The 24,803-nt window shown below is 48.6% G+C and overlaps 1 protein-coding gene and 1 long non-coding RNA gene across 4 annotated transcripts in view; one reads left to right on the plus strand and one right to left on the minus strand.

Annotated features, from left to right (window-relative positions):
- The window catches only part of HIPK2 (homeodomain interacting protein kinase 2), a 138,521-nt gene extending 124,791 nt beyond the window's left edge, over nt 1-13,730 (minus strand). For 2 of the 3 annotated variants that reach the window (XM_005527894.3, XM_005527893.3), the window contains exon 1: nt 13,498-13,730. In XM_005527894.3, coding sequence (XP_005527951.2) covers nt 13,498-13,516 — 19 coding nt within the window. In that variant the 5' untranslated portion in view covers nt 13,517-13,730. Of the gene's footprint in view, nt 1-11,384; nt 11,486-13,497 lie in introns of those variants that run through there. The other variant, XM_014256865.2, reaches the window with a different exon arrangement.
- Nucleotides 13,731-14,782: 1,052 nt separating this feature from the next.
- LOC148184290 (uncharacterized) lies at nt 14,783-16,702 on the plus strand. Its single transcript, XR_015772520.1, has 3 exons — nt 14,783-15,409; nt 15,811-16,111; nt 16,225-16,702. It is a non-coding gene; the product is annotated as an uncharacterized LOC148184290 (long non-coding RNA).
- Nucleotides 16,703-24,803: the final 8,101 nt, after the last annotated feature.

Consider the following 24,803-nt stretch of genomic DNA (forward strand, 5'->3'; position numbering starts at 1 on the left):
TAAACACATCTGAAGGGATACAGGTTCCCCAGGGGATTCTGCATTTGCGTATGCACCCCAGTCACATCCCACCACTGGCTAAAGTCTCAGATAACTGAGGATACAGAGACAGACTTCAGACACATTAGCAGAGCTGAAGACGTATCCAAGAACTGGTCCAGTTGGGCCACCAACACCTGGCACTGGGAGAAGATGCATAAAAGATGCCTGCCGTGCAGCTGCTCTGGATCAGGATAGAGATGAGCTGGTGGATGTGGATTACAGATCATTCTCTGTCAGAATGTTTTGAATGATACTTTTCTCAAGCATGGATTTCTAGTAACCCTTTTGTTCAGCCTGAAAAGTCACATTGCTTGAAAAGAAATCTCTTCCTGCCTTTTAAAGGCAGAGTGGCAGTGTCCCCTCCTGAACACACTGTGATTTACAGTCTTCCACACACACTGGAAACACAAGCCCTTATGCAGAGACTGCAGACAGCACTCCTGCCAACACATACACTGTCACAGCATCGCTCCACATAAACACCCTGCATTCACCTTGTTTATATTTCCCCCTGTACAGGCTGTGACAGCTCACAAACACACACAAAGCCTAATTTATGTTTATAATAAATCGCCTCTCTTCTTTCACTGCAGTGGAAAAGAGCCCTGCTACAAATACAGTTTGTTAGAAAAATGGTGTAACAACTCTAAGAAGAATCAGGCCCATGTTGTCTTCCGTAGATAAAGGGGATGGAGCCACACCAAACACATGTGTACACTCCTACACGTGCCTACAAACATGGAAGGAGTCCCACATACACACATGTACACACAGACACTCTCCCACCTGTGCTCTCACATCCACTGCTCAATAACAACACCTGCTGTCCCTTCTGACTCGCACGTGCTTGCAGGCAGCACAGACTTTTGCAAGGTGCACTTTCATTACACAGGTGCTCACAGCCTCAGATAAGCGACAGGAAAATGACACTGCAAGAGAAGTACTGTCATCACCAATGGGATATGCTTGTGTCTGGGTCTCACATGTCCTTTTCAGGTGGTGCAGCTATTTTAAAATGGGGGCTGCAACCTGTTTCTTATCTCAACTTGCTAAATACACACATATTCTGCTGTTGAAAGAATGAAGAGCGAGAGTTAGGTGGGAAGGCAGGTTTCAGGTGATGCCACTGATTGTGCTAGAAGAGATGAAGAAATTTTTTTATTGTAGTTATAAAAAAAATGTGATCCCCGGGTTCTTTGTAGATTTGGAGGATTTATGAGGTCTTGAGTTTCTCCATGCTATCCACAAACTGGCTGTAGCCAAGAGTTGTCCTTTTGTTTTAATCAGGTTACAGAGAAAAGGTTGTGATCTCTCTTTTCTCCACAAAGGACCTTGTTGCCACCTCCCTAGCCTCCATCACCCTGAAGCCTGATTGTGGCAGCGTGTTCCCCACAGAACAATGCTGCCAGCCTCTTCTGAAGCTGGGCCTAGTGTGCTGTGGGGGTGCTTGCAGGGGAAGCACACCCAACCAGTCCTCTGTGGTCTCTACTGGCTTCCAATAAGCTTCTATCAAAGTGACCTAACTATTAATTCCTGTCAAAGTCTTGTGTGCTCACATGCCTTCTGTACAGCTCTAACTTCTTATGGCCTTGCAGAGTTTGAGTGACTCAGGCAATTTGTGTGATCTGCCACCTTCTCTCCATACCAGCAACATAAACTCGACCAAAAACTTCACTCTGCATCACCACCAAGCACACCAGCAGCCTGCCCAGCTACCAGAAAGTTCCTGTGCACTGACATATTGGGAGCTGGAGGATGGGCATCACCTAATCCCAGCACTGCTCTGCTGCTGACCCAGGACTTGTCACGTGGTGAATTCCCATAATGGAGAGAGCACCATTACACACTGCCCGAGCCAACTGTATTGCCAGGGTAAGCACACATTACCTGGCACTGCTGTGCTCAGATCCCTCCACTCCACTCCTCCCTGGGGCACCACAGGGCCTCAAGGTGGAATCAATTCTGTTTGTCAATGTTAAGGAGCTCAAGTGTGTCACCAGAGATTTTCAACTTAGAGACGACTCCACTCCAGATATTTTAAAGAATAGTAATGGCTGTTTAACTCCCTGGAAATTCTGCCACAAGGGGAAGATTAAAGGTTGCACACACACGCAGAGCTATGAGGATATCAAAGACTGTTTTCTTGGAAATTTTTCTCCACCTTTTGAAGTCAAACATCTAAATAGGAAAGTAGCAATGATGGCTGGAAATTACCACTATTTGGAGGTAAACCAGAGACCTGCTGAAAATACTTGCCAAGCTATGTGGAATTTGTCAACACTAAATGCTGCCTAGGAGAAAATAAAATGCCATGTATTTTAGCTGGACATTCTCCTCCTCCAGCCTACTGCTTTGAGCAAACAGCCTTACTACCACCATACATATGGAGCAATATGGGCACTCCCCCTTCTGCAATCCTGCTGCTGTCAGCTCCTGACAGAGGGATAGCCCAAAGCCATGGAAGAACTAGGCAGATGGTCAAAAAACAGCCCACGACCCACTCCTGGCACAGCTCTTCCACAAACATCACTGTGAAAAGCTAACCCTGGGATGAGGCTCAGACCACTCTCTGGGCAAGCTGAAGCAGTCTAGAGATCACAGCCCCCCCAGTATCCTTCTGGGTACTTGTCCCTCTTCTCCCCGTGCCATCTCTGGCTGATTTGAGCACCTATCAGACCCATTCTCAAATACAGATTATGTGTTCTCTGGGGCAATGCCATGTCACAGTTGTCCATCTTTTGGAAAATCTGCAGCACAGAGATCCTTGACTTCGGATCCCAGCTGCTAGTGGCTGTGAATAATTGGTAATTACAGTAAAAGTGAAGCCATACCAAGGGATTGTTGTGCCTCTAAGTTTTCTCCAGACTACTCTCAAGAGACACAGGAGAGCCACCAGAGGTAAAAAAATAAATCTCAGCCTACTAGGTTTACATAGAAACCATAAAAAATATGCGCCTGTATTGTTCTGACCTCCAGATCTCTTTTCCCTTCACATTTTCCTAACCTTTAAAAGGCATATAAGATAAACAGAGAAGAAGCTAGGCAGACAACATCCTTGGAAGAGAGGTAGGAATATAATCAAGCCCTCAGACACACACACACAAACACCATAATTTATCTCTTCCTCCTCCTGTTTGATATTATCCTCTGTTCTAGTATCATAATCTGTTGCTATGGAAACAGCTATGATGTCACTACAAGAGGTTTATGGATGCCTTGAACAGGAAGGAAAGGTACAAGATGATGGGAGAGGAAAAAAAAAACCCACCTACAAACAGCTGCTGAGCAGGAGATGTTCCAGGAATGGCAAGTGTTAACCAGGAAAAGATAAATACAGTGATGGTGCTGGAGTTGTTGCAGACAAGAGCAGAATATAAACCACACTTTAAAAATAAAAAATGCTTACAAATTTTGCCTACAAGTAAAAATATTCTGGGCAAGCTAAAGGACCTTCCTGAAAAAAACAAACTTTCTTTGAAATGTTCAGCAAGTTTTCTGGGACTGAACATTCTCTGAGTATTGCTGGTAAAGTCCAAGTCTCCACCAAGCCCCTCCATCATCTGCTCTAACATTCCCTCTCAAAGTGTAACACCCCATCAATGCAGCTAATAGTTAGGGAGCTTGCTGGCTATCCCCCATCCTGTGTATGCCTCTACAACCTGTAGCTAGAAAAAAACCTCATGTCTTCAAGCAAAAATAAACAGAACCATAAAATCCCTTATGTTGAAAATGACCTCTAAGATCAATGAGACCAGCTGTTAACCAAACACTGCCAAGTGCACAACTGTGTCCCCTAGCACCACATCTATACGTCTTTTAAATACCTCCAGAGATGGTGACTCCACCACTTCCCTGGGCAGCCTGTTCCAGTGCTTGACAAACCTTTTCCATAAGGAAATTTTTCATAACATCCAATCTATACTTTCCCTGGTACAACTTGAGGCAGTTTCCTCTTGTCTTGTCACTTGTTACCTGTGTAAAGAGGCTGCCCCCACCTCAGTACAGCCTCCTTTCAGGTGGTTGTAGAGAGAGATAAGGTGTCCCCTGAGCCTTATTTTCTGCATGCTAAACAAACCCATCTCCCTCAGCTGCTCCTCCTAAGTCTTGTGGACAAGATCCTTCAGCAAACTTAGCTGCCCTTGTCTGGACATGGACCAGCACTTCAGTGTCTTTCCTGTAAGAATTTCTTGCTCCTGTGCCTTTAAAATTTCTTTCTTGGAGAACATCCAGCCTTCCTGGACTCCTTTGTCCCTCAGGACTGGTCCAAGGGACTCTATCAATCTGTCTCCTAAACAGGACAGAGTCTGCCCTGTTCAGAAGCCCAAGGTAGCCCTTCTGCTGAGCCCCCTCCTTACTTCTTGGGAATTGAAAACCAGTCACTGAACCCAAAACGGCCTCCAAACAGCACATCACCCACAGGTCCTTCACTGTTTGCATAACTCAGGCCCAGCAGGGAGCCTTCCTTTGCTGGCTCACTCACCAGCTGTGTCAGGAAGTCATCTTCCACATACTCCAGGAAGCTCCTAGCCTGTTTCCTCTCTGCTGCTTCCTCTCTGTGCAAAGACATACTGAATCCACTGGATCACATCCAGTAGCAAATAAACACCCCGACCCCAAACTATAAGCAAAAAAAGAGCTCTTCTTGCTCTCTTCACCCAAGAGAAAGACCACAACCTTACAGACTCCCTGCCAAACATACTGACATACCTGACTTGCTACTAGAGGGAACAGTATGCTGAGCCTAACACACTTGAGATATGCCAGGCCTCCGGGCCATGCACATCCATGTGCAGGAAGATGCACATGTCATTCTCACCCATAAGCTCAGGTGCTGATGGCTGGGTCTCCATGCTCATGATTTTTTTGGCCACCCTGACTGAAACTGAGAGTAGAGCAGACATGATGACAGTGAGGGTGGGGCAGTCACATATGTCCTTAAAGACATAATGTGCAGGGGAGGAGGGAGGAGGATGGCACATCAAATTTGTCCTGCATAGACACTGTTGTCATGGGGAAAGCAGTGGCAGAGAAGGAGGAAACCACAAGGATCTCAGGTCAATGAAAAGTGCTGGTGTTTTAGATAATCTCTGTCCCATCAGTTTCCCGAGCATGGTAAGTGGGATGCCATATTTTAAGTGAATGCCACAGCATCAGTTTTGCCTCTGGTGTCAGCTCCAGATGGGGAATCCCCAGACAGATTCTCTGTTCTGCCTGTGAGCATTAGGATATAGGTAGTGTCTCTCATCCTCACTCACCTTCCCTTCCAAAGATGTTAAGATACAACTGCAGGGGAAAAGAAACTGGGAGAGACTGAAGTCTGAAGAGAGTGGGAGAGACAGAAGTCAGTAGGGGCAACTGCAGAAACAGTCCAAGATGAGATCTTCAGCATTTCACTTAGTTTTCCATTCCTGCCAGCTTTGGCTGTGACAGCCTCAGCCCCTGAAGTTCTCAGGGATCATCTCCCTCTCTTCTCTTACAGTTTACTTGCCCTCATCTTTGATCCCCACCTGTCTCTCTCATCCTCTTCTCTCTTGTTCCTGACCTACTGACTTACTCCTTCTCAATCTTCAGCCCACCCTTTCCTTTCCCAGAGGAATCTCCGTCACAAATATTGTGGAAAACCCACGCATTGTGATTTCCTTTCCTAAAAGTGTCCTGACAATTTGTACGATGCACCCTCCTGTGTCTGCATCTATAGGAAATTCAAATCCTTTGGGGTGGTAACTATCTACCCCTTCATGCCAATGTCATGCCTAGTACAGCAAGGTTCTGCTTTTGTTTGGCACAGCAAATACAACTGTTATTAGGAACACCTCAAAAGCACCAAAGGAGAGTAAAAGAATAGGTATGAAAACAATGCCAAGAGTTGTGTGTGTTTTCCAGTTTCTATTTTGTGGGCAAGGCTCTCCTCCTGGTTTTTATGAAACCATTTGTTCTCTTCTGCACTTTATATTTGGGACTGCAGAATTGACAACAAAGCTTATCTCGGTGAAGAAAGAGAGATTGTCCTTTTTAAATTGGCAGGTGACACCACTCAGGATTGCAAAATCAGGGGAATTAGATAAGAATTCTAAACAATCATGACAAATTGAAGGGTACAGGATGACATTCAAATGGGACAGATACAAAATCACACAGATAGGAAAGTCTATCTCCACACACACAGGATAGAAAGAGGCTCATGAGGCATCAGACTTCTTGGATAGAAGTGTATGAGCCACAGCACATCACAAGCTGCACAGAGATGAACAATGTTACTGTGCAGAACTTAAACCAAATAGGAGCACTGACTGTAACAGACAAGAAGGGACACTTCTACTCTTCTTGGCCAGCACAGGACAAATACAGCACTGTGCTCTAGCAGTGCCATTCAAGAGAGAGATGAATTAGCTGAAGGGAGCACAGAGAACCAGGAGAATGGTCAGAGCTGAAGGGGAAGAGATACAAGAGAAAGAGCTGAAGTATGTGTTTGAGATATGATTTTGCCTAAGAAACACAAAGGAGAGACATGACAAAGACAAAGGAATAGTTTTCCTACACCCACAGTTAAAAGGACAATGAATCAGAGCAAGCAAAGCAGAGAGCAGTTACAGAGGGGCTAAAATGTTTTCAGTGACAAAGCAAAGGGCAACAGTAACTGTCTGGACACGCTGTGGACTGTCCATACATGAGGAATATGCTGGGCAAACCTGTTAAGGAACATGCTGGACAGGCATTCGATATTTTGCCTTGAAACACTTTTTAAAATCTTTCCTTTGCCTATTTCCTATGATTTAAATGATTTTGGTGAGAGGAAGGTTTCTTTGGCATTTCAGCATAGCCCAGAGCCTAACTTGTCAGCCTTTAACATCAAAGGAGATGTTAGCCTGCAGGGTTCTGCCAGGTAACACCATTTTTCCAGGTCTTGCTAGCACCTTTATAGATTAAAATCTATAAAGGACAGAGAAGGCAGCTGCCCTTCATAGTTTCCCAAGTATCTTTGGCAAATACCAATGCCTTGTGGGATGACCTTTCCCACTTTTCAGGGAAGGAGCTGTATGTGACTGCTCTTACTTTGTCCTTCCAGAGACAGATGTCAGCACATGCCCTGGAAGGTGAGCAGGATGGAGAACAACATGTAAATAGAGTGAGCTTCAGCTTCTCCAAACCTATGTCCCATTCAGTGGTGATGCTGAAGAAAAAAACAGGGGAGCAAACTACGGCATCCTTCACCCGGCATGGAACTCCCTCTCCCTCCAGAACATGACACAGACAGGCTAATGCTCATCAGGTGGAGACGCTGCTTCCCCTTGTGTAGCTCCTTGGGTTTCAGTGACACTGTTGCTCACCTGTATCAGAATCTAGCTCAGGAGCAGCTCAAGGGGTTCACTTCTCGAAGAAGGTTCACTTCCCTTCCTCTGGCTATTCTGCACACGTCTGGTGAGTAAGCAGAAGGCTGTTCCTTGGCATCATTCTGTCAGTGGCCTGACCAGACAGCCACTCTTTACATAGCACCTTGAACATATACAGCATTGTATAAATACACACTATTACAGCAATAAATCCTAATGGTACAGACAGCTTTTTAATTTAGTCCTGACTCTGAATTTTCCCAGCTATTTTGAGATGTGGCAATGTCTTTGCCACACGGAGACAGAGGCTGCTCCTCCACTCACATGTGTGGGCAAGTCCTAGTAGAAGTATTTTTGCCATCAAAATTACCCAATTCTAAAGGCTACCTGAATTCAGGAGTGGTCCCAAAATAGAGGCCCTTGTGCTTTCCGGAGGATGGACTTCAGTTTGCTGACATGGCCAAATGAGGGAGTATTCAGGGGCACTCCATGCTGTGAATGAGGGGTAGCAGCAACATGCCTCTAACCCTTCCTGCATGACAAACAAATTGCTAAATGCCCTGTCTGGAGTGAAATTATCATCTGTGTTTATTTTCAAAAGAAAAGGTGAATTCTGTACTGCTAGGAGAAATAATTTCAAAAGAGAAGGTTTCCTGTTAATTACCTTGGTCCACGTTAGGGTATGTAAACAGCTCAAGGAACAACCTTTTCTCTAAATAATGATTAATTCCCACTTCTTGTTATCAACCAGCTATCCTTCCAAAAGTAAGAGAAAGACCTATAAAAAATATTTCACATTCAGAGGGCAGAGATTTCCTAGTAAGGATGAGGAAACAACCTAATTTTATAAATGGAGTGATTAAGCTATAGAGGCCATGAGTCAGAAAGGTACTTCAGCATGTGGCCAGCTTTAAAGACATAAACAATCCTAATGAAGTCAGCAGCACTGTCTGTGAGCTTAAATTTAGGCACAGACCTGAAAATATCTCCTTAAATTGGGATCAGAGGGGAAAAAGAGTGGAACCTTGAAAAAAAACCCCAACAAACCAGCCTTAGCCTACCCGTTTGCTACAGACACAAGGATGGGGACACCATAATATCTGTAAGCCCATCACTGAATGCCTTTGCAAACTCTTCCCATGGGCAGCACTATCCCTTGAGTCCTCCAGCTAGAAGAAGCTGTCTCATCTGCCTCATACTGGTGTCTTCATCTGGTCTGAGCAAAAGGTGACTGCACCTCCCTTGACCTCGCCATCTGGCAGGACAGCTCTAACACCATCACCTGGGACCCACTTGGTGAGGCCCACAATCAGGACGAGGATAAATTTCCAGGCCCAGGTCACCATCCTATCATGATTTGACTTCCCAACTGTCCTCCTGACCAAATATTCATGTATTTTTACACACCACTGCTGTGATGTGGCCAAAATAGGGCCTTATTCATTTAGCCACATAAGTCCATTATCTACCTCCAAATACACAGTCAAACTTCCCAGGGCTGAGCTATGTTCAAAAGCCTCACAGGCATCAAGGAGGTCTCTAGGCTGTTCCCCATCAGTAGAAGAACCTATACTGAACAAGGAGCAGAGGCAACTCTTATCCAACATGAAACCAAATCCAGTGGTCTCAAAGCACCCTGTAAAACTGGGAAGTAAATAACAACTGCTGAGCAAATGGGGAAACCCAGCGATGGAAAAATGAAAATTATTTCACTTTCCAGGCCAGCTGAGGTGTCCAACTGAAGCCAACTGGGTCTTTCCCCATCTGTTACAGCCACGAAGAGGAATGCACTGCACAGAGTCCAAGGACTAACAACTGAGGTGAGTAACTGAGCTTGCCTCTTTGCCGGCTCACCCCAGCCCCATGTCCCATCAATGCTCTCTCCCCTTCTGAAAATAAAACAGCATTTTTTACCCATTACATAGCAAACTTGTTTAATCACTAGACAGCAGCATAATAAAAACAATAATTTTAACTGGAGAGAGCTTCCTGTTATCCTGGTTATAGCCATACCCTAAGCAAATAAAAAGTTAGGCTTTTGGTCCCAGCACTGACATAGCTTAAGTTCTGGTTATTATTTCATAAATAGGAGTCATCTCTGAGTTATCAGCTCCCTGCATGAACTCTGGGGTAAAGACCTTGACTCTGGCTCATGGGGGCCATGTCCCTGATGAGCAAGTTTTGTGTGCTTTGGTGATAGTTGAGGATGCATTCAAAACCCAGCAGGCCTGGTCTGTTTCTAGCATTAAATGGGATCTGATCCACCACAAGTACAGGGTCAGATTTTCCAGCTTTCCCAGCCCCGTGTGTGACAAGGATAGTGTGCAGGCAGGTCCCTGCCTGTGCTCAGCTCTAGCAGCCGCACCGGTGGTGAGGTGCAATTTACAAATATTACCTAGATTAATTCCATGAGCCACCCACATAGAAAACTACCGATGTGGCTGCTAAAAATACACCCTGAATTGCAACAAAGTTGTCAAGAATAAGTAAGAAGCAAAGCAAAGAGGAACAAAACCAAAACAGAGGTAATCACTGTTTAGAAAATAAAGGTTAATACATATAAATACCTCTCTTTACACAACTGTGAAGGATGCCAGGTATAAGACACCAAGGAAATCACTGGAGACACCTGTCCTAGGCAAAAATCCACCCACAGACTGTGATATCTGGCAGACCCCCAGACCCCCTCTTAAATTGGGGTCTCCCTTGGATTATAGAGCGTGGCTTTGTTCTCTGCACAGTAGGAAATGTCACAATGAGTGCACAAGTGAGGATAACATTGCCTAGAGGAGGGTCCAGAGAATCAGGTCCTTGCCTGGCTCAAGCCATTCACCTCCTCTGAAGCCAGTACAGCCTCTGCTGATGAAGCCACATCTCTGGTGCTCAGAAGCATGGCAGCCACTAGTTTGCCCCAACTCTGGAGCAGAGACCATGTAGGATTACACCTGATGAGGTCTGCTTTGAAACTCAACTCATTTCCTTGTACAGCTCACAAATGAAACTAAAAACCAGGTCAAACATTGCGCAGCAGTGTTACTTCTGTTTTGTTTCACCTGTTAGATTTTTATGTCCCTCATTTTACTGCTAAGTTCTCCACCACCCAGGGGAAAAAAAAAAAAAAAAAAGGAACAGGATGAGGAAAAACCCAGGAGAGGAGAAGACAAGAGCAAAACCTCCAAATTCTTTAAAACAAATGGGAAAATTCTCCTGGCACAGTGTGTGTGGGAGAGGATTTCACGCCAGATATTCACTTATTTATCATGCCTCGCCTATTAATATCAGGTGAGGCACCATTCTGCTTCCCAGAACTGGTATTTAAACCAGCTGCTCTGCACAAGCACACACCACCCTCACCTGCACATCAAGAACACTGGGTGACTTTCTGCGTGTGTGCTATGTTATCACTCACTTAAATTTCTACTGGAACCACTTCATAAGGCCTTTGAGGTGTCACATTTCCTCCCAGGGTGCTTTTTCTGTCAAAGAGCCTATGTTCTGAAATCGGTACGGCGGGGATACGGTTTCACCTCCCCTCGCCTGCCTTGCGGTGGTGGCGGTGGGCGTGCATGTGTGCCAGCCGAGACTGCTCGGCCAAGGGCAGGAGCAGAGCTGTGCCTGCCCGTCGCAGTGCTGATCCGAGCCCTCGGTTCCTGGGCTCTCCTCAGTGGCCTGACTGGACCTGATGCTCCAGAGGAGGGTTACAGACCGACCTGCTTTACGCACATAACGTGAGGCTCGCAGGGGAGGATGGCAGACCTTGCCTCCCTCCAAGGAGGAAATTGCATCCCCTGCGATAAGTAAGTTTTTATCTACGCACTGCGATATTGCAGGGAATTCTAAGGACCTCTCATGGCAACTAGGAGGCGAAAAACAATCATTAACCCCTCCTCCACTTCCCTCGAAGCCATTCAGCAGCAATTTAACCCGCAAGCATACCGCAACACAACAGAGATAAAACAATTTCTATCAGCCTTTACGCTATCTCCGGCTCCTGCCATTTAGGATATTCACCTATTTTGAGGCTTAAGGCATGCTGCAGAGCCTGGCCGCAGACCCCTCCGTATCTGCTGCGATGAATTTGTTTCTACGGGTCACTTTCAGGGCATTTTTCCCCATCTGCTCTCTTTTTTCCAGTCAGGCAGAAGCAGGGGCGCCGCTGAAGTTAGGATGCTCTAAGGAACCGCTAAACTTCCACCGCACGCTCCGGTGCAGCACCGCCGTCCCCTCCCCAGGAAGAAGCTCGGCGCCCGGCAGTGGCCGAGGCCTCTTCTCCTCTCCTCTTTCCTCCCCTCCGCTGCCCTGCCCGGCTCCGGGGAGGCGGCCGTGCCGGCGCTCGCCCACTGCGGCGCGCCGGGAAAGGGAGCGCGGCCGGGCTGTCCGCAGGCCCCGCGGCCCCTCCGCCCCGGCTGCTGCGGACCCGCCGGGCGCCGCCGCTCTCCGAGGGGCACCGCGCCCCCCGCACCGCCCGCCGGATGCGGCCCGGCGAGGAGCGAACTTCAGAGCAATCGCCGCCTGACCCCCGGGCCGGCTGGAGGGGCAGGGCAGGCTCGGCGGCGGGCGGTGCGATGCCGGCCAGGCCTCACCGGCCCGCTCACACCGCGGGAGAGGGGCCAGGCCCGGCCGCAGGGGGCCGTCGGGCGGGGGCCGGGCAGGTACGCGCCCGGGCTGCGAGCTCCGCGCCGCGGCGGCGTTGGCGCCGGCGTTGTGCTCTCCCGCCCGCGGCGGGGCCCCGCAGCCGGGGGAGGCGGCGGGGCGGCCCGGGCGCGGGGCGGGGAGCGGAAGGGGGGCTGCCCGGCTCGGGGGCCGGGGCCGCTCGGCGGCGCGACGCGGCCACCAGAGGGCGCCGCCGGCGGGCCGGCCTCGACCGGCACCCCGGGCCCGCCGCGGCCCCTCCGCCGGCACCGGCCCCGGCACCGCCGCGGGCCCCGGCTCCCCGCCGTCCCCGCGCTCCGGCGGCCCCGGGCCCCGCCGCGGGGGGCGGGGGGAGGGCCGGCTGTCCTCCCTGCGCTAAAGAAAATGCTCCTCTTTGTCTGCCCGCCTCCGGCGGGGTCCGAACTCCGAACAGCGGGTGAGCCCGGGGCTGCCCAGAAATAACCCGGCGGGCCACCGGTAACTTTACACCGCCCGCCGGGCGCCCTCCGCGCGGGCGCCGCAGCCCGGGCTCGATTTCCTCCTCAGATAAGTTTTACCGGCCTCGCCATGGGAAGGAAAGTGCCGTCTCCCCGTGCCGCCCCCTCCGCGCCCGGGTCTCCGCCGCCACGGACCGAGCGGCCCCCGGGCGGGATGGCGCGGCCGCCGGGGGATGTCCCTCCGCTTTATGTAACGCTCCCCGGGCAGCGCCGAGCCGGGAAGGGTGACGGGGAAGGGTAAATGCGTCGCGAGGGGATTTAAATTAACCTCGATACATCTCCGAATTTTTCTTTTTAAACGGACACCCCGGACTACACATCGATCTAACACACACAGCCGTATATATACACATACACACACAGAGATATATGTATTTATACATATATATGTATATAATTATTGTGATTTTTTTAACCCGAAAGAAACTAACTTGGGTTACTTGGGCTTCTCGCCGCAGCCCGGGCTGGGCTGAAGGAGAAGCCACAGGAGCTGACAGCAGGCTCCGGCAGCCCCGTCCGCCGCCGCCGCTGCCCGCGGAGTCCCCGCGCTTCGGAGGAGAGGAGCCACGGCGGGGGGAACTCCTGGGAAACCGGCGAACGGAGCGGGGTAGCCGGTCCTGGGAAGGCGAACTGCGGCGAGGGGCAGGCAGGCAGCAGGCACACACACACGCACACACACACGGAGGCGCAGGGCAGGCTTCGTCCACCTCATTGTTCTTCTCGGCACCGGCACGGACTTCACCCACCGCCCCCCGCCGGGGACCGAGCGCCCGGGACCGCGGGGCCGGGGACGGGCAGAGCCGGGGGGCGACCCGCGCCTCGCCCCGCTCCCGCCGGGTGCCGGGTAGGGCGGGGGTGCCCCGCCGCCTCCCCGCGACATCGCCCGGGGGGACGGCGAACCGCGGGCGGGCGGCCAGGGTCCCCCTGCTCCCCCCTCCCTCCCCCGCTGCGGCCGGGCCAGGGGTGCCGGCGGGGCGGGCCGGGCCGGGGCTTACCTTCGTACATGGGGGCCATCGGTGCAAGGACGCCTGTTATTCATGGCAACGCCGCCACGAACGACGCGAGATCGCAGCCCCCCAAACTCAACACACATCTGCCATCTTGAGCGGGTGTCTCTCGGCGGAGGCGAAGCTGCCGCCTGCCTTCTGCATCGCTGCCCACCTCAGCGCGGGGGGAGCCGGGCACATCCAGCCCCGCTGCCGGCCCTCCGACGCGGCCGGGGCGGGCGGGCGAGCGGGCGGGGGGCGGCGGCGCCGGGCCGGGCCGGGCCGGGCCGGGGCCGGGGCGAGGCGCGGGGCCGGGCAGGGGCGGCGGGCGGCGGGGCCCCCCCGGCTCGGGACGGCGGCGCTGGGGACGGAGGGAGGGAGGGAGAGAGGGAGGGAGGGAGGGAAGGAGAGAGGGAGGGAGGAAAGGAGAGGGAGGGAGGGAAGGAGGGGGGCTGGCGCCGTGCCCCCGCTCTCAGCGCGGCATGGCTGCGTGTGCCGGGGCGCCTGCAAAAGTTGCACTGGGGGTGAGAGGAAGGGAGAGAGAGACGGAGGGAGAGAGAGGGAGACGGAGACCGAGACGGAGAGGAGGAAAAAAAAAAGAGGAGGAAAAAAAAAAAAAAACCAGCGAAGGGAGTTTGCAAATAATCAAGCGCCGATGGCACCGATCGCGGCTTCCCAGAAGGAGCGGGAGCGAGCGAGAGAAACCCTCTGCTGAGATTATGTGGGATCTTGTTTAACAACACATTTCAATCAGGAGAAAAAAGGAACAGTCAACAGAAGTTGGTGAAACACTTCTGTCTTCCCCCCCTCCTCTTTATAGAGAAGAGAGGAAAGAAAAAAAATAAAAAGGCAGCTGATTGAAGCTTTGCAACTCACTGGCTGTGGGGATCATATAATTTGTGCTCATGTTTTACAATAGCATGGAAAATTCCTACCTCTCCCCCTCTCCCCAAATAAATCTTCTATTCCCTCAAGGCATTTCACAATCTGGTTCACTGACAAAAGTTCCAATTTATCTTTTTTTTTTTTTTCGTTTATCTTGCAGTGTAAATATTTAGCGGATGCATTTAAAATAAACATACGTTGTTGCTTTTAGGAGTCAGGTTGTGTTTTTGTTTTGGTTTGGTTTTGTTTTTTTTTGAAAGAAACCACATCAAAGAAGTGTTTACTGAGATTGACAGCCTATTCTCCCCCTCCCTCTCTCTCTTCCACCCCCCCCCCCCCCCCCCGACTCCCCGGTTTTTTTAATTTTAAATCATCCGTCTCTCCGGTTGAGCTCTTGCTGTAGGAGCACCAACCCGACGAGCATCATTTTTGTCGGTGCATAGAGGAAAGCTGTAGGTGAAACCACAGGAACCCCCTTTGCCTGACAGGAGCTTTACAAAGGAAGGTCAGTCACCAGGTACCCATTACGCAGGCAAAGGAAGCCGAGACTCATGCAAAGCCTCTGGCAAAGGTGGAAACAAAACCTCGGGCTGTGATCCTGCATTAGCAGCCGTCTGGATCTGCCTGCCTCGAGCTCCTTACAGATGAGCAGTCTGGGACTGGACTGGTGAAGAGGTAACTCCCTTTGTGCCTGCTGTTACTGCTGATCCCCCAAAACGCTGCTGCCTCTCGCTGCGGCGGGTGCCACACAGACCTCTCCCGCCGCAGCACCCGGTCGCAGCAGGGCTCAACACCCGGCTACTCCCACTGATGTCTCCAGGACGAGGCAAGAGGTAACTTTTACTTGGGGATCTCAGTACGAGTCAAGCGCTCCAGCCAGCCTGGCCCTTGTCTCGGGGTGCTGCGGGTGCCTAGGCCGGCAGACAAAAGCAGGCCAGGGAACAAGCCATGCTGACCAGCCGATGGAGCAGAATGGCCATGGCTGCGCTGCGGAGGACGTGATCCCCAGGCTCCTATGGGCCATCTTGTTTGCAAGGTATCTCCAGTGTTTTGCATGGCTTTTCTCCCTCCCCTGAAAAATGCCTGAAAATACAGGAGAGCTGTCTCACTCTCCATTAGTATTCTGTTTGCGACATGAAGCTGAGGATACATTTTAAATGTGTCGAAGAGTGCCACGCAGGGCTGGTGGAGGTGATTGAGGGCTCAGAAGTGGGCTGGGGTGGCACTGGAAGAGTACGTACAGCAGAGGGAGCAAAATCTGCTCCTGTCTCATCCCTGCTTCATTTTGAGAGTGATCAACCATCACTAAATCTTGGAAAGAAATGGACCTGCCTCCAGCTGGACCACTGGGGAAGTCCAGGACAGAGGTGGAGGGCAAGCATGCAGATGACAGCAGGCACAGTACTTGAACTTATTTCTTGTTCCTCTTTTATTTAGCTGTGGTGACCCTCAGAGTTCAGCTCTAGGCACAAGCCGAAAGCCTCATACTTTACTAAAATGTGTTTCTGGTCATCGTAATTCTGCACTGCTCTCTTCTTTATGATGGAGAACCTTATCTACTTCCCAAGGCTACTGATGCTTCTGATCCCAGCCTGCCTTCCTGCAGGGGGAGACACAAGAGATGTGGAGAAGTGTCAGAGAGTGTTGGAGAAGAGCAGAGGACAAAACTAGAGGAGCGGGCTGCTACAGGAACCGGCTTCACTTCTTGGCATTGCATTCTGCTGTAGCATGCCTCCAGGTCAGTCATATCACCCTCACTTGCCTCAGCTAGAGAATGGAGACAGATGTCTGACACAGTCTCTGCTGTGTGAGACTGCACTGATAGTTTCTTCTCTCTTTCTTTCACCCTAGGCTATCCCATAGGTCTGTGAGATCTGTGTTAACTCCATGTGCATCAAGGCTGGCATGACACAGGAGTTTAAAATATAAACCAAACTCACTCTTTGCCAGAAGAAATGGAGGAAGGGGTCATCAGAGATGTCTGCAGGACTCAGCATGTGTGGCCTGGGCATGGAAGTGGTGCTCCCTGGCCCTGTGGCTGGTGGGTGGAGCACGAACAGGGACACCAAACCAATGTGTGACATACTTAGGCAAATGCTAAAGCTGTTGGCTTCAAAGCACAGGTTATTCTGCTCGTCTTCAGGGAAAGGTGCTGAACTTGATGGACTGCTTGGACAACAATTCCTGAATGCCTCTCAGGTTCAATATTGCCAGGGACATTAAAGACTCTCGTCCACTTACAATTTGTCCCAAGATAGGAAAATTAATGGGCATGTTTTCACCAACAAGGACTGTTCTGATCTTACATGTTTTTAAATGTTGTTACCAAATAAAGCCACATTTGGTAAATAAAAACCAGCCCCAACAGGTCCTGACCTCGGCCCCTGACTGGCTGTGAAAACATGGTGCATAGACAATGCTGGTGTTCTATGGGCACATAGAAGGAACAGGGATTTGCCGAACTGGCCACAGCCTTCCTCCTCAGCCCTCACAGGAGCCTCCCCCTGAGTGTCTCTTTTGGAGAGGACTTAGGGCATGTGATTGGAGCTAAGCGGGTACAACCCTTTGCTGTACTTCCCAACTGCTGTGAACAGATGGGGATGCACTCTGGAGATGGCCCAGCTGTGAGCCTACAACCTTCTTTCCATTTTCCCCAAAACTGGGCATCCGTGCAAGGATGTTACACCCCTGGGTACCTCAGCCAAGGCCAGAGCTGTGGTGTGAACATACCTGTCGGGAGCCAGTTGTCAGCAGCGCAGCTGCAACAGCCCTGGGGCAAGGCCCTTCTTCTGGAGAGATCGTGGTCTGCTCTCTTGGTGCCTGAGACTGCAGGGGGTGTCTGACATTTTGCATCCTGAGAGACTTCCCCACCTCAACAGACTGCCTCATCTCTTTGTCCACTTTGTGGGAGGATGGCAAAGGAGAAGCACCTTTTAATGCCTCATCTGCAGGTTTTTTCATTTTTCCATCTGCATATTTGGGTCTCCCATAAACACAGCCCTGGTCTGGGTGCAGGTACATGGCATGCTCAGCTGTGTCATGGAGTATCACAGCAGCATGCCCAGCTATGTCCAGCCTGGTTGCCGGGTGGTGGTGGCAGGCACTAAGCCAGGGAAAGGACGGGTGGCCTTTCTACAGCACTGGGCTGGCACTCAAAGGAGCTCCATTTCTGCTCCACATATGCGTATCTTGGTGGTCTTGGCATGTAACTCCTTCAAAAAGGCACATGGTGTTTCACTGGTGTGTCTCAGGGGCCTGCTGGTAACAATCTGAGCCTATACTTAATCGCAGTGCGAGCAGCAGGAGTTACTTTTTCTTGCTGGAAATGGCGAGAGTTTGGGCTTCTTTTTATTTTCCCTTAGAAATTATTAAAGATTTTGAAAGTCAAGTTTAAGAAGAAAGGCAGATGAGTTTTAAAACACAGTTTTTGGTCACCATTCCCATTTTAGGGGGGTTGTGTGAGTGGACACAAGATGCCCTTTGGTCTCTCGGAGCCAGAAATGCTACGGTGGTATCACCTCCTCTTCTTTGGTGCCCCTGCCAAAACCTGGCTGTGCCAAGAGCATCCCAGGGGCATTGCCAGAGATGCCTGCTGCAAAGATGCAATTTATTCCTCTTTCCCTGAAACCTGGGGGGGATCTGTGGCTCTCTGCTTTCTTGGTTCAGTGTCCAGCCACTGCATTTATTTCTTTGGAGAGATTGAGCCTAAAACTGTGCTAATAAAAGCCTGTTATGGTACATTAAAAACACCACCACCACCACCAACATAACAAAACAAAGAAATCCCCCCCAAAAAGCAGAAGAGAAAGGCTGTAAGCACACAGGGTGAGCATGTCCCCTTCAGTGACAATCTTTCATACCTGTTTGTCTTTACGGTGGAGCTGGAGCTGGAATGAAGAAAGTTGTTAATAAGGATCAGGCCCCAAATCTTTCACATTAATCAAAGCAAATTTTTTTTTTAAACACCAAGGGAAGGTTTCCCAGTGAAATACACACAGTTGTTTTCTTTTTAAATGTAAATCAGTGAGGGAATGGACAGTTTAATTAAAAGCAAAATTATTAGGTAAGTGCTGAGGGAATCTACATTATTTGCTGGGTACACTCACATATTTTTACTGGTGACTCAATTGCAATTTTTAATTTCTTTCCACCTAGTAAGACTAGCTCAGAGAGTAGCCACTGTGATGTGGAATATTTGGGGAAGGATTTTTCCACGGATAGCAGGAATGTCTGTTCTGTGTGCGAGTTGTGGATGCCCAGGCAGCCTGTTATGGTAGGCCCATTACATCTCTGTTAATCACAGAATATTCTGAGTTGTAAGGGACCCACAAGGATCATCATTAGCAAACACTTGCTACAGGCTGCCTCTGTGGCATCACCTGGAGAAAATCCTGTCCCCTGTGACAGGGATTTTGGGTTGCTGCTAGTGACTGAGGCCTTCAGTGTCACCTATCCCTCCAAACACAAGCCTTTTGCAGGCAGGTGTTTTGTGGAACCCGCCCTACCCCTTCCCTCAAGCCCATGCGTCCCTCCTCCACGTGGCAAATGATCAGACGGATTTCCAAGCACATCGGAAAACAGTGTACTGGGCTGGGACTATGCCTGTTTATTTTGTAAGGTTCTGAGGGAAGGCCCTTATCTTTGAACACACGCGGAAAATATGCTGCATACTTGAGTGGGGTTGGGGACCGATGGCTCTGTCGCAGCTGAAGTTCAAAACATGACCACAAAAACCTACAGCACAATTATCCCATGCACCACTAAGTGGGGCTTTATAAGAACTCAGATATTTTTACTCAGTCTGAACATCAGTGGCATAGTCAGTGCAGCTCATGTGATGTAAATGCCCCTTTCAGGGGGTACAAATGGATTTACAGCGCAGGCATACAGAGGGATGAGACTTAATTCCCAGTATGAAACCAGATGATGCTGATAAAGCCCCAGTGGCTTCAACAGATGTACCCTGATAGAGGCAGGAGTGTCGCGATGAGAAACAGGACAGATGCTGAAAAACGCTCTAGGTACCATGGATGGAGGAAAGGTGTGATGCAAGCGCACAGCCTGGTCAGTGCCCTGGGGAAGGCAGAGATCTGGGTCACCTCACCCGAGCCTAACACCACGTCTGATCACATTCCTGAGCTTGCTTCCCCATCAGGAGTATCGCTGAAATAAATGCCCTAAAAATGATGTGGCCTCTCCGTTTGAGGGGTTAAACACAATTTCCCATTGTCGAGCTTTTGCAGTTGGCTCAGGTATTTTTGCAGGATCTTGGATCCCTTTCTTCTTATTATTAATAAAAGAAACTTTGAAATATATTTTAAAGAAAAGTGCTTATCAGATAATGAAATTCTAGCTGTGGTTGTCTTTCAAACAACCAGGGCCATGATTTAATTGGAAGTAATTATAGTCTTTTCTGAAGTATAATTTTTAGGGTATTTTTTCCCCTGACATTTGCAGTGTGGAAATTAAAAATAAAACGATGTCAGAATCACGAGATTTCAATCTGTCTTCAAACAATAATGTGGGCTAGTGTCAGAGGTTTGTCCTTGGCTGGAAGGGAGAAAAACTCACTAAAGAAAATCCTTCTGGTGAAAATTGCCAATAGCACCTACTGGTGCATTTGCTTGTGCTGAGAAATTCCTGAGAGACTCCTGTTTCCCAGAGCTCACTGGAAAACCTCCTACCTCTGCTGCAGTGGGAAAGGGCACATCAGTACCTAGCTCCTGAGAGCACCACATTTGTGATGCAAGCTTTGTTAATTCCACTGGTAAAGCTGTATTAAAAAGGTACAGTTGGAGCAAGGAAAAAAAATCCCATTCTTCACAACAAAAAATTAAATGTAGTCATCATTTCCTGCTGAAAACAAAGTTATTTCCATAGTTCTTTTCCCGGCCAATATTTTTTTTTTTTCAACTTTAAACAGAAAATTTTTCAATTTTTTTTTTCTTTCTAAATTTTACCCTATTTTCACTTTGCAATTCCTCATCCTCCTTTGGTGAAACCATCAGTGCATCCCCTAAACTTTGACTCATGCTCTCTGTCTTACTGAAAGTGCCATTTCCAAGGGAGGGACAGTCTCTGTCTGCATCAGCTCAACCTTTTTAGTAGCCAGTGGCATCAGCAGGGCCTCGTGGGCAGAGCCTGAGCTCCTGTGTGGCTCTGCTGGTACTGGTGATGATGTGATGGCCCCTGACACATATGCAGCTCTAAATTCAACCACTCAGTGGACAGGTTGGCTCAGCCTCCTATATCACATTCTCCAGACTTCAAATAATTTCTGTAGGGATGTGGATGCACACATGAGGAATCATGTTGCACTCTGAATTCTCTGCTTCTGGATATGAAATTTTATATCTAATGTCCATTTTCAATCCATTCCTGAACACCAGTCAAAGGGAAAGGAAGGGACTATTTCAGATTAAAAGGTCAACACATAAGAAGTTCCACTCAAGGCTGTGATTCACTGTATAAAGTGCTGAAGAGGACTGTATGAGGGATGCTCAGTTCTGCAAAGTGTGTTGACTTTTTGATGAGGCATTAGGCGAGGTTTCCTATCATTACAGACTCTATGGAGTTATTAACAATATGATTTAAAAGCCAAATTCCTACTGGCCAGTGCCTGCCTGGCCCACTCATGTACCCCACCTCACTGCTCAGCTTTATTTATTCCATTTCACTCTTCACTTTAAAAATCCCATTGTGTGGCCTTCCCAGTGAAGAGCAGCTATGTTTCATCTCAGACATGTCTTCAGTAACAAGGGAAGGGGTTTGCCTTTACTCTTCAGCCTTTTCAAAGAGAGGCATTTTATTATATGGGAAAAAACTTTACACAGACTGAGGTAAAATTTTGGTCAGGCCTTGTAAAACAAACTCAGTGACTTTAAAGTAATAAAACTTTCTGTGGCACTTTGCCAGCGCTGATCTTCTATGCTATACTTCAGTAATAAGTACGGATGTGCTGACAGAAACCTCGAGGCTTCCAACCTGTGCGCTGTGTAGAGCCTCAAGGGATTTTCTGGAAAGCAACTGCTTTTCCAAAGTTAAACATTTTTATCTCCCTTCCCAAAATGGCCATCAGACCAGCGGTATTTCAAAGACAAGAAAACATGTTTCCTTCCACGTCTTTCATGCTGTCAACAGAAAATATTTGAAATTGCAGGCAAAGTTTCCAAGAAAGCAGAGATGGAGATTTTCTTTGCTTTAGATTTTGGAGTACCTTCCAGCAGTCCTCCTCCTGTCTTTGCACCACTCCCTTGCTCAGCTGGGAGCCTGGAGATCTGAGCCCACGACTTGACCACGGATCTGTCTGGGGACTCTGTGTTTGGGTACTGTGGGCCAAGGAGTACATTTGGTACACACAGTACCAGCCACAACACAGCCCTGAGCTTGGCAGAAGCCTTCTGGACAGGGGTGGAAAACTCTTCTAGTATTTACACTTATTTGGCTATGCAGTGGATATTATCCCTTTTTCCAGCCCAGGTCTCTATGAGAGCCAAACCTGGCCATGATGTCCATCACTGTTAATGCTGTGCCAATAGCTAAGCTCTTGGTGAAAGCTTGACATAAAAACATTGTGCCTTGCTGATTAGTCACAACCGGTGACTATCACAGCTTTAAAAATTGTGATCATGTGGTCTTGTCTTGCGACCCTGCTGCCCACCCTTTTCCCTGCAGAGAGAGAGGAATAAATATTTACTACCTCTCAAAATAACACCCAGCCATACTCACCCTTACTGCTGCAGAGTAGTTCATCTAATTGAAATAAGAACATAAGTAAATTGTTTGTCAAGGCAGTTTATTAGAAAAAGATTGCTGTGTCAGGAGCTCCCTCACTGTGAGAGATGCTGTGTTGTCTCTCTTAATATTTAATGTCATTTTAATAATATTTCCCAGTTAGGGGTGCAGGCTGATGCTATACACTAAGCCTGCCAAAGTGGGGAGGAATAAAAGCTTGAGGTCAGCTTAATTCCATTGACTTTTCCACCTGGAGGCTGGGTAAAGAGCAATGCTGCACTTTTTCCAAGGGACTCAGCCACTCCCCAGTACTTCTCTCATCAGCTTTATCTCAGATTTGTGGATTTTGCCTTTCACTCACTCAGAATGACACTTTAAAAGGTGAGGACAACATCCTGAGGAGGTAGAGATGAGAAACCCACCTTTCTGTCCTTTGACAAACCCATTTCTCTTTGTGATGCTGCTCCCCTTGGGCTTGTTAATCAGACAGTACCATAAACCACTGAATTTCTCCTATTTGCATTTGCAGTTACAGCACTCTTGCCTCAGTGGAAAGTCTTGTTTTAAAAACCTCTGGGTTAAAGTCAGAAGTGTTTTAGCCTAAAGAGTGGGAATCTGCAGCTTAAGTATCAAAGGCCCCTGCTCGTAAAGCGTCCACCGACGCTGCCTCGGTGTCACCCTCCAGCCCTCACAGACCTGCCTCGCCTGCAAAGCTGCTGCACTGATGGTGCCTCAGTCCCCATGCCATCCCTCCAGACATCTCCTGGCAGCAATGCCCAGCTCAGGCTCTTCCTTGTTGTGAAAGGCTCCTGGCTGAAGGACTGTGGAGTCAGAGCCTTTTGAAGCTGCTGCATAATAAGCTGTATTCTTTACCCAAACATCACTAGACAGTTCAATAATTACATGAACTTTGTAATCAGCTAAACAAGCATAGCCATCTACCTGACGTACACGTAGCACTTGTGAGTAATTTTATATAAATGCCACGTACTTTTGTACTTAGTGCACAGGCCTTGTGCACAAACAGCTACAGAAGGAGGGCCCAATTATAAATAAACTGTCCTTAGTTGTCACTTTGCTGTCTCTGACTTCCCACGCATTCAAATTGTGAGACTGATTCATTTAATCTTACTCTAAAGCAGCAAGCCACAGAGTCAGTTTCCTGACAGTTGTTCTAAAAAGTGTAGCTGAGCTCTCTTAAATTGTCTTCCCTTGTATTATATTTAGACATTGTGATTAGAGTATCTGTCATGATATGCTTTTACTTTAAGGCAGAAGTTCAAGCCGCTTTCTGAAAGCAGAGATGCTCCTGGGAGCCGAAGGGGCACGAGTGCTGGGGTTCAGCATTTGGGAGCAGAGATCTTCAGCACTGCTTGTGCAGCTGGCTCCCCTACACAGCCAACCTCATGAAAACCTGAGTTTTCAAGTAAGTGCAACGTTACTTACCGTAATGAGACTATAGGGAAGGATGGAGGCAGCGAAATACTTAGCAGCTGTTTCCAAGGGTTTTAGAAATTTCAGCTGAGCAATTCTTACAATCTCCCTTCTCCCTTCCTTCCCTCTTCTCCCCCCAGATCTTGTCAAAGGCTTGGATGCAAGATCTGGACATTCCTGTCATATGAGCATGGCTTTTATATGTTTGTGTCATTGCAAAGCAGATTATAATGACTACACTTCATGCATTTTACCCTAATTAAGTCAGCGGAGGTTTCAACGCAGATACAAACTTGACATGCAGCTCTGCCCTTGACAATTGCCTACCAAAGAGAATACCTGAAAGCTCTTGTTTTGCAAAATATGCTATTTAATATTTTGTAATGCTTGGGTAAATGCATTCAGTGAATGTAGAGTCTTCTGTGTTTCTATAGTATTGTGGAGGAGGTTATTGGAGTTACACTCAAGGAGGTTTCCTTGTTCCATGACTTGCTTTGCCAGAGCACTTGTCAGATAATGAGCTGCAGGTTCCAGCCCTGCTGACCACCATTTGTGATGAGGAGATCCACAGACTCCAGCAGACCCTCAGCCACTGTTCTGATGGCAGGAGCTCTCCAGCAGCCTGGTAAATGTGACCAGGATCTGACAGGCAAGACAAAGTGAAAGACCCGCTGGGCTCTGCGGCACAAGCAGGGACAGGAAGGGCTCTGTGTAGAGGGGGGATGTAGAGAGCAGGTGCCACGCCTCTGTTGTGTTTTGTTAACCTGAAATGAATAGAGCTGTGGAATTTAACACACTGATTTGAAAGATGAGTTTCTCCCATGTGCTGTGTGTAGGATGCCTGTCTTCCTCTAGCTGATCTACAGAGATTTGTAAATCTATTATTCTTCCACACACCCTCATAGAAACTTGTGCTTTAGGTTTAGCATGCAGAAAACTTTAGGTCCTTGGTCCATATTCATGTGTTTGTCCAAAAGTGATTGGATTAAACATTCCTTTAAGATTGGTCATATTCCTTTTCCTCAGATAAAACTGTCATGCTACAAGTTTTCCACCATCCCTGTGTCTCTAGAGAGAATCTTGGAGACTTTAAGGTGACTTTTCTGAAAAATGGTCTCAATAAAATTCCAAAAATACTTTATAATTTGGAGCCTGCTCCTCAACCTCCAGCAGAGATCAAAGAGATCCCAGAAAAAATATTAAGCACCTTGCATTCCTGGGAGCTGAGCCTTTGGCTGTAATGAATCAATCAACTACCCTTT

The sequence above is a fragment of the Pseudopodoces humilis genome, chromosome 5 (assembly GCF_049639895.1).
Source record: "Pseudopodoces humilis isolate 2021_Gansu_Grassland_sample_001 chromosome 5, ASM4963989v1, whole genome shotgun sequence".
NCBI lineage: Eukaryota > Metazoa > Chordata > Aves > Passeriformes > Paridae > Pseudopodoces > Pseudopodoces humilis.